Below are 12,969 nucleotides of genomic sequence, written 5' to 3' on the forward strand. Positions count from 1 at the left end.
CTAGGAATAAATCTAACCAAAGATGTAAAAGATCTGTATGCTGAAAACTATAGAAAGCTTTTGAAGGTAATTGAAGAAGATATAAAGAAATGGAAAAACATTCCCTGCTCATGGATTGGAAGAATAAATATTGTCAAAATGTCAATACTACCCAAAGCTATCTACACATTCAATGCAATCCCAATCAAAATTGCACCAGCATTCTTCTCGAAACTAGAACAAGCAATCCTAAAATTCATATGGAACCACAAAAGGCCCCGAATAGCCAAAGAATTTTGAGGAAGAAGACCAAAGCAGGCGGCATCACATTCCCAGACTTTAGCCTCTACTACAAAGCTGTGATCATCAAGACAGCATGGTATTGGCACAAAAACAGACACATAGACCAATGGAATAGAATAGAAACCCCAGAACTAGACTCAGAAATGCATGGCCAACTAATCTTTGACAAAGCAGGAAAGAACATCCAATGGAAAAAAGGCAGTCTCTTTAACCAATGGTGCTGGGAGAACTGGACAGCAACATGCAGAAGGATGAAACTAGACCACTTTCTCACACCATTCACAAAAATAAACTCAAAATGGATAAAGGACCTGAATGTGAGCCAAGAAACCATCAAAACCCTAGAGGAGAAAGCAGGAAAAGACCTCTCTGACCTCAGCCGTAGCAATCTCTTACTCTACACATCCCCAAAAGCAAGGGAATTAAAAGCAAAAATGAACTACTGGGACCTTATGAAGATAAAAAGCTTCTGCACAGCAAAGGAAACAACCAACAAAACTAAAAGGCAACCAACAGAATGGGAAAAGATATTTGCAAATGACATATCGGACAAAGGGCTAGTATCCAAAATCTATAAAGAGCTCACCAAACTCCACACCCGAAAAACAAAAAACCCAGTGAAGAAATGGGCAGATAACATGAAGAGACACTTGTCTAAAGAAGACATCTGGATGGCCAACAGGCACATGAAAAGGTGCTCAGCCTTGCTCCTCATCAGGGAAATACAAATTAAAACCACACTCAGATATCACCTCACGCCAGTCAGAGTGGCCAAAAAGAACAAATCAGGAGACTATAGATGGTGGAGAGGATGTGGAGAAACGGGAACCCTCTTGCACTGTTGGTGGGAATGCAAGTTGGTGCAGCCACTCTGGAAAACAGTGTGGAGGTTCCTCAGAAAATGAAAAATAGACCTACCCTATGACCCAGCAATAGCACTGCTAGGAATTTACCCAAGGGATGCAGGAGTACTGATGCATAGGGGCACGTGTACCCCAATGTTTTTAGCAGCACTCTCAACAATAGCCAAATTATGGAAAGAGCCTAAATGTCCATCAACTGATGAATGGATAAAGAAATTGTGGTTTATATACACAATGGAGTACTACAGGGCAATGAGAAAGAACGAAATATGGCCCTTTGTAGCAACATGGATGGAACTGGAGAGTGTGATGCTAAGTGAAATAAGCCATACAGAGAAAGACAGATACCATATGGTTTCACTCTTATGTAGATCCTGAGAAACTTAACAGAAACCCATGGGGGAGGGGAAGGAAAAAAAAAAGAGGTTAGAGAGGGAGAGAGCCAAAGCATAAGAGACTGTTAAAAACTGAGAACAAACTGAGGGTTGATGGGGGTGGGAGGGAGGGGAGGGTGGGTGATAGGTATTGAGGAGGGCACCTTTTGGGATGAGCACTGGGTGTTGTATGGAAACCAATTTGACAATAAACTTCATATATTGAAAAAAAAAAGAAACAGGACAGAAAGGACCTATCAGAGAGAAAAGTAGAATTTCTAGGACCTTCAATCAGAAGGAGAACAATGGAGACAACTATAGGCGCACGTAGGAAGGGCATGCTGAAGCTCCAGGGAGGAGGATGGCAAGTGCAAACTAGAGAGAAGTATGGAAGTTAACGTGTGTGTGTATTGTGTGCATGTGAGAGAGAGAGAGACATATGTGTGTGTGTGTGAGAGAGAGGTGTGTGAGACAGAGACGTGTGTGAGTGTGTGTTAGAAAGATGTGTGTGTGTATGTGAGAAAGAGACGTATTTGTGTGTGTGTGAGAGAGAGAGACGTGTGTGTGCATGTGTGTGTTAGAGAGAGAGGCATGGGTGTGTGTATGTGAGACAGAGACGTGTGTGTGTGTATGTGAGAGAGAGAAGTGTGTGTGTGAGAGAGACGTGTGTGCATGTGTGTGTTAGAGAGAGAGGCATGTGTGTGTATGTGAGACAGACGTGTGTGTGTGCGTGTGTGTGTGAGAGAGACGTGTGAGCATGTTTATGTGAGACAGAGAAAGGTGTGTGTGAGAGGCATGTGTGTGTATGTATGTGAGAGAGAGACGTGTGTGTGCATGAGAGACAGATGTGTGTGTGTTAGAGATGTGTGTGTGTGTGTGAGACGTGTGTGCAAATGTATGTGAGAGACGTGTGCACGTGTGTGTTAGAGAGACATGTGTGTGTGTGTATGTGAGACAGAGAGAGATATGTGTGTGAGAGAGACATGTGTGTGTGTGTGTGTGTGTGTGTGTGTGTGTGTGTGTGAGAGAGAGAGAGGTGGGGCAGGGGTCCTGTACTTGTCACGTGGTAGATAACACAAGCAGGGAGTTAATGAAGCAGAAAGTCATGTATTTAGGCCCCTTTATCTTAAGCATATCTCACACCAGAATGAAGAATGGAGATATTTTGTTGGCCACATTTCAAGGATGGGTCAATTCCATCCCTCGTGAACAAAACTCTAAATAGACCTGAGAGATCTTCTGCTTTCAGGCATCTGCTTTTTCTTCATTGACCCTCTCTGCCATTGCATTAGCAGCATTTGATTTTAATACAACATGCCTTTTTCAGTGGGAGACAAAACAATAGTGCTTTGTCACTTTCATCTGTGATTGTGTTCTAGGAATGTCGTTAAGTATATCGCTGATCACTGCAAAAAAATTCCTTTAGATTCCACTGTTAGGAGGGCAATAATTCCCTTGAAGTCTGTATATATTAGACAATTTGTCTCTCTATATTTTATCTTTCAGGAAGCTCAGAACTAATCATTAGTCTGAGGTATAATAACTGTGTAGGTCACAGATTGAATATTTGTGCTCTTTTCTCAACTCACAGTCTATTTCCCATTGTTTTCTGATTTTCCACTTGTAGTTTTATGACAAAGATGCTATGCCCTCTCCTGCTCTGGTTCATAGGAAGAATCCAAACTGGTTCTAACATGTGCCTGGGTATGGAGTGAGGCTTTCTCCTGCCCACAGTCCTACATGGGTGTCCATTGATCTCACCTTTTGTGCCAAAACCATGTAGGAAGAGGGTCTGCTAGGGTAGGATGGTGGAAGGAGGAAACCAAGCAGAGCCTCTGTTTAGGAGATGATCTCTGGTGGGTGAAGGTCCTCATGAAAGACTGTCCATTTCAATTCAGTCCCTTGATCCTTATGATGCCCTGTCTTTCCCTTGACCCATCCTTACCCAGCCTCAAGGATGCTGGCTCACTCATTTTTTCCTTTTTAATCAATAGTCTTTATAGCCTCTAGAGGAAAGAAAAAATTGCTCATATAGCATGCACTGACTCCACCGCATTCCACAATTTTGTTTTCACAGTAGAGGACCTCATATCTGCATACTGGTATTGAACAAATATGTGAATGTGTGCAGATGGAAAGAACTAGATTTCTCACTGTTCAAGTGAGAGGTTATAGATAAGCAAGAAAGAGCTGTTGGCCAAGAAAGAATTCACTGAAAATTTAAACAAATAGGTATTTATTTGGGCAACTAGAATTGCAATTCCAGAGACAGATTCAGGTAAAAACCTGACTTGTGTTGTGAGAAAAATTAAGAGTCTGCCAGGGAGAGTGGTAAAGGAAAAGGGTCATGAGTACAGCTGTCATTTAGGTCCTCCATGCAAAACAGCGGTTTAAAACAGGTTAACTGCAGGGTACCTGGGTGGCTCAGTCAGTTAGGCATCTGACTCCAGGTCAGGTCATGATCTCTCAGTTCTTGAGTTCGAGCCCTGCACAGGGCTCTGTGCTGACAGTTCAGAGCCTGGAGCCTGCTTTGGATTCTGTGACTCCCTCTCTCTCTTCCCCTCCCCTGCTTGCACTCTGTCTCTCTCTCTCTCAAAAAATAAATAAACATTAAACAAATGAACAAACAAACCAGGTTAACTGGGATTGGTTGGATTAATATGCAAATGAGGGATTGAAACTTGTCAAATCACATTGGCTCCTTCCCAAATGAAGAATGAAAACAATTCAGGGGCCATAGTGAGGAGGGAGTTAAGTTCAGGCTGAGCTTAACTTTTCACAGCTGGCAAAAATTTAGTTTTTCCCATAATGATGCACATAAATTTCTCTCCTTTGGCCTCCTAGCTAGGCTTGCTTGCTCCATTCTGAAATCTCCTTTTACAAAGTCTAGAATAAACCATGGGACACTGAATTAATGTAGACATCATTATGAACTCATGTTTAGCTTAGACACTGAATTAATGTAGACATCATTATGAACTCATGTTTAGCTTAATATAGATACAGAGGGATTATGACTAAAATAATTATAGGTATGTGTGTAGATGCTGGTTACTATACACACATATATTTCCAAGTACTGAGTACTGAGAAGGGATGACACCCCAGTAGTAAGGAATAAACCAGCTCTCAGATCTTGGTTTACAATCAATTTCCCAATAAAAGAAATCAGGGGTCATAATAAAAATAGCTGAATCTAGGTCTGGGTCAGAGATTATACAAAGTGAGCCTGAACCATGTGATACATAGTGCCCTACAGTAAGGATGTGCTTTAAAAAAAGGACACAGGAGCTGACTGAGAGAGGTCCCAAAGCTGGAAGGTTATGAACAACAAAATAGAAAGCATGGCATTGGATTACAACCCAAAATATAATATAAATAGTTATCCAATATCCATGAGTCAATACTGATATTAATAAATGATGTTGGAAATAGAGAGAGAAAGAGAGAGAGAGAGAAATATGACCAAGACAAATCTTCTTACAGAAAAATTCCAAATAACTTATAGATACTGTCCCTTCAAGGAGGTAGAGTGTAACTCCCTATTTCTTTCAATGGGCTACACTTAGTGACTTCCTTACAAAGAGAAGAGCATGGAAAGGGAAAGAAAAAGAGGACCTTTATATGGAAAACCTACAAACACTGCCATAGCCAGTTGGCGAGAATCAGTGTCAACAGTGAGGTCATGTTGATAGCATGTACCCTTGATATAATAGGATGAGAATGGCTTTATTCCTGTGAGTTTCCTCCCCCCAAATCCATAATCCCATTCTAAGCACTAGAAAAACACACCACACAAATCCCAGTTGAGAGACATTCTACAAAATACATAACTAGCACACCTCAAAACTCTCAAGGTCATCAAAAATAAGTAGTCTAAGCGTCTATCACAGTCAAGAGGACCCTAAGGAGACAAGACAACTGAATGTAATGTGGTGCCCTAAATGGAATCCAGGAACACAACAATGACATTTAGTAAAAATTAAGGAAACCTGAATAGAGTATGGATATGGACTTTAGTTGATAATAATACAGGGGCACCCGGGTGGCTCAGTTGATTGAGCATCCAACTCTGGCTCAGGTCATTATCTCACTGCTCGTAGGTTAAAGCCCCAAGTTGGGCTCTGTGCTGACAGCTCAGAGCCTGGAGCCTACTTCATATTCTGTGTCTCCCTCTCTCTCTGCCCCCCCTCCCCCACTTATGATCTCTCTGTCTCTCTCAAAAGTAAATAAACATTAAAAATTTTTAAAATTTTTAAATAAAAAACAATATCTTAATATTAATTCTTTAATTGCAACAAACATACCATACTAATGTAAGATCTGAACCACAGAGTAAACCACATGCAGTAAACATGGGAAATTCTCTATACTATCTTTGCAACTTTCCTGTAAATCTATAACTATTCTAAATAAAAAACCTATTAAAAAATTAAGTGCATGCCAAATATAAGTTACAACTAATTGAGCTAAATATGTCAAAATGTTACCTATGACATCATATATAATCCCCTCCACAGCCTCATGAGGCTACTATTATTTTACCTAATTTTAAAAATTTTATTTTTATGTTTATTTATTTTTGACAGAGAGAGTGTGAGCAGGGGAGACACAGAATCCTAAGCAGGCTCCAGGCTCTGATCTGTCAGCACAGAGCCTGACTTGAGGCTTGAACCTATGAACCATGAGATCATGACCTGAGCCAAAGTCGGACACTCAACCAACTGAGCCACCAAAGCACCCCACCTAATTTTTAGATGAGAAAACTGAGGCCTAGAAAGGCACAGAAACTTGCATAAGATCACAGGGTTTTCAAAGATTTGAAATGGGTTTCATTTGACTGGGGTCTGAACATGTACTTGTTCTGTTAAGGAAGGTTTGGCCTCGGATTCACACAGATGTGTGTAAAAATGGGATGTGATTTCATTTGTTTTTAAAATAAAGTAATACATTTACATGCAAATTAAAAATCAGGTAATCCAATAGGTTGTAATATGAAAAGAAATGTCTCATTCTAAATAATCAGCGTATGCATTTATTTCTTTGTCTCCTTCTAGACATATCTATTCACTTCCCCAATGAAGCACAATGGACCACGTTCACCATCCCATCCCACCCTCCCTTTTATTTAGACATGTTTTATTTTTCATGCTCCTATTGGCTTACCGCTATAACTTTAAATACTATAACTCAAACCCAGTTTCTTCACCTGCCAAGCTGAGGCAACATTTCCTGACTTCCCGTTAAATAAGAGATCACATCAGCACAACATAGCTTCTTTTGGCTTAGGATGATTTTGTTTTCATATTTTATTTGTGGCAGCTTTACAGGAAAAAATAAAGCAACGACTTTTTATTACTATTTGTGTTATATCATGGAACACATGGTATGTAGTAACAAAGTATGGTCTGCCAGACGTTGTAAAGTAAGCTGCTGAAAACACACTGGACCCAGGGCATAAGCTAGGCTAGCCTCCCTAGAGGTGACCAAGGGGCCAGGCTGGTGAGAGAACGTCTATCGCAACTGGAGACCACAGGGCACTCTGAGGCAGGGCTGACCTGACCTGAGGCCACTGGGTTCAGTTCAGTTCCCAAGTGAAAATGTCCCTTCTGGAAGGCTGCTATGACTACTGGTTGGAAGAGGACAGAGCCCTGTTGAATAGCTCACCCAGGAGTCTTTCAAAGTCCCTCTGGGAACTCTTTCAAACATCACAGCTCGCTTTCTTAAAAAATTTACATGTTTTTCACTTAGCCCAATTTTTAAAAATTAGACAAAAGAACATATTAAATATCAAATACTCTGTCAAAACAAAATTACCTAATTAGAAAATGTTGAAAATGTGTAACTATTTAACATTCATTAAAAGTGTGTAGTTAGAGTCAAAAGAAAAGTGGTTGTACCACTTAACTGTTTTGGATATCCCTATAAATATAAGATTTTGGATATAAGATGTTTTGCACAAAATGTGAAGTCTACATTTTAAATTATTTATTAGAGAAAAAAATGTAAATGTACAATATTAAAGTGAAACCTTACTGAATCCACACCAAAAAAAACATTAACAATATTAACATTTTTGATGTACAGACATATTTAGAAAATGCAAAGATGTCAAATGCAGACCTTTATGATAAAAATAATGATCAAATTGGTAGATTTTTTTCAAGGTAGGAATTTCAAAATCAATTTTTGCAGACTGGACACTGTAGTATGCAATAATATATAAGTTGAACAGTTACCAAGGGGAATCCAAGTACTGACTGGGGAATTGAGGAGACCAAATATTAAGTAGTATTCTTGTCAAAGAAAATTTGTTTCAGTCAAAACTTTTTTTTTTAATTGTTGTTTGGTGAGTGTCCACCTTTGTATAGAACAAAAATAAAAATAGAAGAAAAGAGATTCTTAGATATTACACAATCAACCAAATGTTGACATTTTGCTTTTTTTCTTAGGTAAAAATGAGATTTTTCCACACAGAATTCTCTCACACAAACATAACTGAACATCTAAAATCAAGGATATTTAAAACTTATCAGCCAAATATGGAAGTGCAACCAATGGTATATCAAAATTCATAAGACACTGCTTTATACAATAAATAGCATGCTTTTTCACTTCAAAAAGAGAAGGCATCTAATCTTTTTTTTTTTTTTAAAGTACAGATTTCATGGCAGTACAATAGGTAGATACTTGGTAAGTTCCTCAGAAAGTATATTTTTATTTCCCCACAAAGTGGATTTTTCCTTTAGCTATAGTAATTTTTTAACATAGTACTCATTCTTGCTCTGTTTAAAAAGAAAAAATTAACATTTATTTATTATTGAGACACAGAGACAGAGCATGAGCATGGGAGGGGCAGAGAGAGGTGAAGACACATAATCTGAAGCAGGCTCCAGGCTCCAAGCTCCAAGCTGCCAGCACAGAGCCCGACACGGGACTCAAACTCACGAACCATGAGATCATGACCTGAGCCAAAGTCAGAAGCTTGACTGAGCCACCCAGGCACCCCCACTCTTGCTCTTGAACAAAATAAGTCTCTTTCCCCAAAATGATTTTCTTAAATGGAGGCATTTTAATTGCCTCTAACATGCAATCTTTCTGGAGAGTCTGAAAAAAAACTTCATAGTCTTTGACAATTTTAAAATTCCAACTCTAAAGATTTATCTTAGGAAAATTACTAAGAATAATCACCAATTAAAATGTTTATTTTATTATTGTTTACGGCAAAACATGGAAGCAACATTAAGTCCCCCGAATCAGGGAACTCGTTACACAAATCATGATGCATTCATATAATGGACTATAATAGTGTTGATCAATATTTATTAGCACAGAAGAATATTGACAATTGTACTATTAATTAAAAGATCAGGTTATAAAGTATTCTGAAATTATCCCATTTTGTGACTTTCTTTAGAAAATTTGGAAATAGATCCTGAAATTGTTAGCAGGAGTTATTTTTAGGCAGTAAGATTTTTGATTGGTCTTAATCATCTTCCTTATGCTTATCTACATTAATACATCTTTATATGGGTATGAATCATTTTTTTAGAGAGAAAAATTACACATTCAAAATTATAATTATATACAATTATGCTCTATCTATATACCTATATAGTGAGATATATGCTAGCAGAGGCAAAATCAGGTCACAGCAGTCAGGAGGATTGCTAAGGTTTCAAAATTGGCATCTTGTGTTTTGGGAATCATAGACAAGCTGACACTCTGCCCTGAGACTAAGCAATAGAATTCATTGGGCTGGGTACTTAGTTAAAAACATATTTTCAGTTTCCCCCAGGAAAATGGGAATCAGCTAAAAATTATCACCTGGAACTTACACTGATATGCAACTACATTGAGCCTCAAGCCTCAAGGCCCCCAGGCACCTCTACTTTATTTCAAGTCTGCCCTACCCTGGGGCAACAGACTCTAGGCATGGGCCCAGACTGTCTTCTAAGGTACAGTCCTTTGGGACCTGGGGTTTTGAACTTGGCTTATGAGTTGTTTCATATGATCATCTCACACCTGGAAGTCCAGCCAAGTTGAAGTCCATGTCATTGGCAAGTACCCCACTTGTATGTGAAAGGACCATTTCCACCTGGAAAGTTCTTCCCCTCGTTCCACACCCAGCACCAAAGTCTGCTTGTCTTTAAAAGCCCTGTTGAAAACAACTACCCCAGAGGCCTGTTCTCCCTCAAGCAGCATGCTCTGCTTCAGATTTCTCTTCCAAGACCCAGGAAACCACTTTTGATCTGCACCATCAGAATGAGTCTCTCCCTTCTGTCCTTGACTTTTTGTACTCTTTTCCTCCTTTGAGTTCATACAAAGTGAGAAAAAAAGAAGTATGTCAATCACCTTAAAATTATATTTATTATTATACATATTTCAATCTACAATGTACATTGCTTCTCGCACTAGATTGTAAGCTTTTCTAGAACAGGAACAAATCTCCTATTACATTGAGGAACACAGAGCACAGTATAGAGTAGGTGCTCAACATATGCTTACCACACTGAAGATGTCAGTGCGAGGATTATGCAACAACATGGGTTGACAGCTATGAGGATACAGAGACAGAAATCTCAAACCATGTGTCTTTGAATCACCAGCATCTTGAAACAGTCAGCATCTTGGGAGGAAAGAAGAAGGTGCAGCCTCCACCTCAGCCCTTACAAGGGACCTCAGGGGTTCATAGCAGCCATAGCTTCAACTCCAAGTTGTTGCTGAGATGAAGGAGTGGGTGGAAGACAGGAGCAGGAGTGCAGCTTATAGGGGCCAGGAAGTGTTTCCCAGTCCAAATGAGAAAGGGGGACCCTGAGCTTCCCAGCGGAATAAAAGCAGAAACCTGGGTAGGGAGAGAGAAACTGTACCTGTGTCCCTCTCCTTCGGGCCAGTCACCTTAGCACTCCTCCTCTTTGATGTGGTAGACTGTGGCACCACTGAGGCAGCAGGGTTTCTTGCAGCGAGCCCTCTGAGAGTGTCCCAGACTCTGATCTCCTGGCTTCTGGGAACTGGAATCACTGACCTGGACTCCTGGACGGGGGTCATAGAAAGGAGCAGAGTAGGCAGGTAGGGAGGGGTTTGGGCACTGGGGAGGGGTACATTTGGGAGCAATAGGGGGCTCCCAAGATTGCTGCTTCTGCTGTGACATCAGTGGGCTAGTGAGTGGAAGCTGGAAGGAAAAAGAGCATGGATTAGGTCAGGGCCTTGATTCTTTTCTCCATGGGCTGGGACTGTCAAAATGAAGCTGGCATTTACAACCTTCTAAAATCCATCCCAGGAAGGACAAAAATGGGTCTGAGAGGGTAAATTGGGGGAGTGAGCCATGGTGGGAACCCTCAGGGGACCCACTCACCAACAACCAAGCTAATAACTTATTCTTCTTAAACAAAATGCAGCTGAGTTGAGCAGACCATCCACCTTCCCAGGCCAGTGTCCATCATGTTCAAGTGTGAAGGAGAAACAAATCTCTACTCTTTCTTCACTCAGTCTTACTTTGCTCTGAGTGTCCTAAGCCTGCTTGTATCTTCTTTGCCTCTTCATCCCTCTGTCTTCTGTAATTTTCTCCCATGTTAAATAATTTGAGGTCTTTTGCAGGGACCACTTCCCTTCCCTAAAGTTCTCTTACCTGGTGAGAGGAGAAATCAGGCCTGCTTTTGCAGCACCTGGGTGAGGGACATCCAAGTGTCTCCCCACCCAGAAGTAGTATCACCCTAGAGGAGGATGCGTGGACAAATCATCCAAGAAGGAGTCTGGAGGCCTTTTATACATCCTCCAGTGAAGACTTCAGGCTACATGTTATTGGAAGACAGCTGTGGGTGGACTATTTATGTGAATGTTTCACAATTCCCAGGACTGGATTCCTCAGTGGCACGCAGCAGGATGTGGGTCAAAGGAATCCCATGTGAGTGAACAACCAGAGGCTATAGCCTTCAGAGTGGCCTGAGTGGGCTGGGTACATTGGCCAAGTCTAGATGACATCTCTGGGGACCTGAGAGGGACATGATGACTGTGGAGATGTCTCTAGGATTGATAAGGAAGGACTAGGTTAAATGCCACCCAAGTGTGAGGAAGACACTTCTGGTCTACCCCTACTCTCTATCCATGCTTTCTTCCACTCAGCTCAAGGCCACCACCTCCATGAAGACTTTCCTGGTCCTCCAGACCACATCTGAGTCCTCCCTCCTCTGAATGTCAGAGATACCTCTCATAGACTTTTTAGCTGCTCATAATCAAGGTGACCTACATATTTGTCCTATCATCTTTGTTACACAGTTACTTGATGACAAGATCTTGCCTTTATCATTCTAAATTCCTAGGGCCTGATTCTGTCCTTGACATAAATGTTCATTAATACTTGTGGGATGGAATAATCTATGTGCCATTAAAATAGACTTTGCATGTGGGGAGAACAAAAAATAGGAGAAAAACATAACAAAACCCACTTGTTTTTTGTTTTGTGGGCCAAATCTCAACTTCTTGTATCCCCACCTAAGACTTCTGGGAACACCCTTTCATAAATAGTACAGAGAAATCGGTGGGTGGATCTCACCTTAAAGATCAAGCTGTGAATAGTGTGGAGAACAAAACATTCATAAACCCTGCTACCTCTTAATGCAAAGTGGAGTTGCTTATGTAATTATAGAGACCCCAAGGAAAAGCTTTTTACAGAGTGAAAAGTTTTCACTTATCTTCTATGAAAATTGACATCAGCACATGGTGGCTGTGCTTATGGTAGGAACATTCTCATTGAAATACAGTCTTTCACTTCTGGAGGCTTCTGTCTCAGAATAGCTGCAGACATGCCTGGCTAAGTGAAAAGATCCTGTTGAAATTTCTGGTGGTAGGGACAGTGTCTTGCCTTCCTCTGTGTTCTCAGTGCCTGACACAGTAGGGACTCAGGAAACAGGTAAGTGGAAAAGGTAAGCTATTACAAAGTATTTTCTGATTATAGGGGCTGTCCTCAAAGACTTCAAGTCATACATTGTACAAAGGTGAGCAAGGTCAGTGTGTGGGATGACAGGTAAGAACTTAACAAGACTGGAGAGTGGGACAAGGCCAGAGGAACAGCTGCTGGAGTAAATCTGCAGGACAAGACTACCAGGGCTCACCTGCTTCATCTTAGAAGGCTCCCAGGGGGAGGCAGGCTTTGGCATGTAGTTTGGCTGAAAAGAAGAGTCTATATAAGTGAAACAGAAGGTGAGATGGTAAGAAGCCTTTCTCAGCCTATTAGAACAGGACCCTGGGTAGACAGCACCTGAGTTATGGGGCCTCAGAGGTCAGAACCCTTCTTCCCTAACTTCCTTCTCCCTCCTATCTCTCCTTTTCCCCCTTTCCCTCTTCTCCTCCCTGTCAGGCCTCAGAAGTAGTCCTAACTGTTCCTCAGAAAGGAGTGATGGACAGTAAGCACTGGGAGGGCAGAGTAACTCTTGTCTTACTATACAGCGGTT

General features: G+C 40.9%; 1 protein-coding gene across 1 annotated transcript; it reads right to left on the reverse strand.

Moving 5' to 3' along the window:
* Window positions 1-9,933: 9,933 nt before the first annotated feature.
* LCE6A (late cornified envelope 6A) lies at window positions 9,934-10,670 on the reverse strand. The gene is given in 2 exon segments (XM_049615308.1): window positions 9,934-9,950; window positions 10,418-10,670. Coding segments are annotated over 2 exon segments (270 nt in total).
* Between the last annotated feature and the right edge of the window lie 2,299 nt (window positions 10,671-12,969).

Source organism: Panthera uncia (genome assembly GCF_023721935.1).
Source record: "Panthera uncia isolate 11264 chromosome C1 unlocalized genomic scaffold, Puncia_PCG_1.0 HiC_scaffold_3, whole genome shotgun sequence".
Classification (NCBI taxonomy): domain Eukaryota; kingdom Metazoa; phylum Chordata; class Mammalia; order Carnivora; family Felidae; genus Panthera; species Panthera uncia.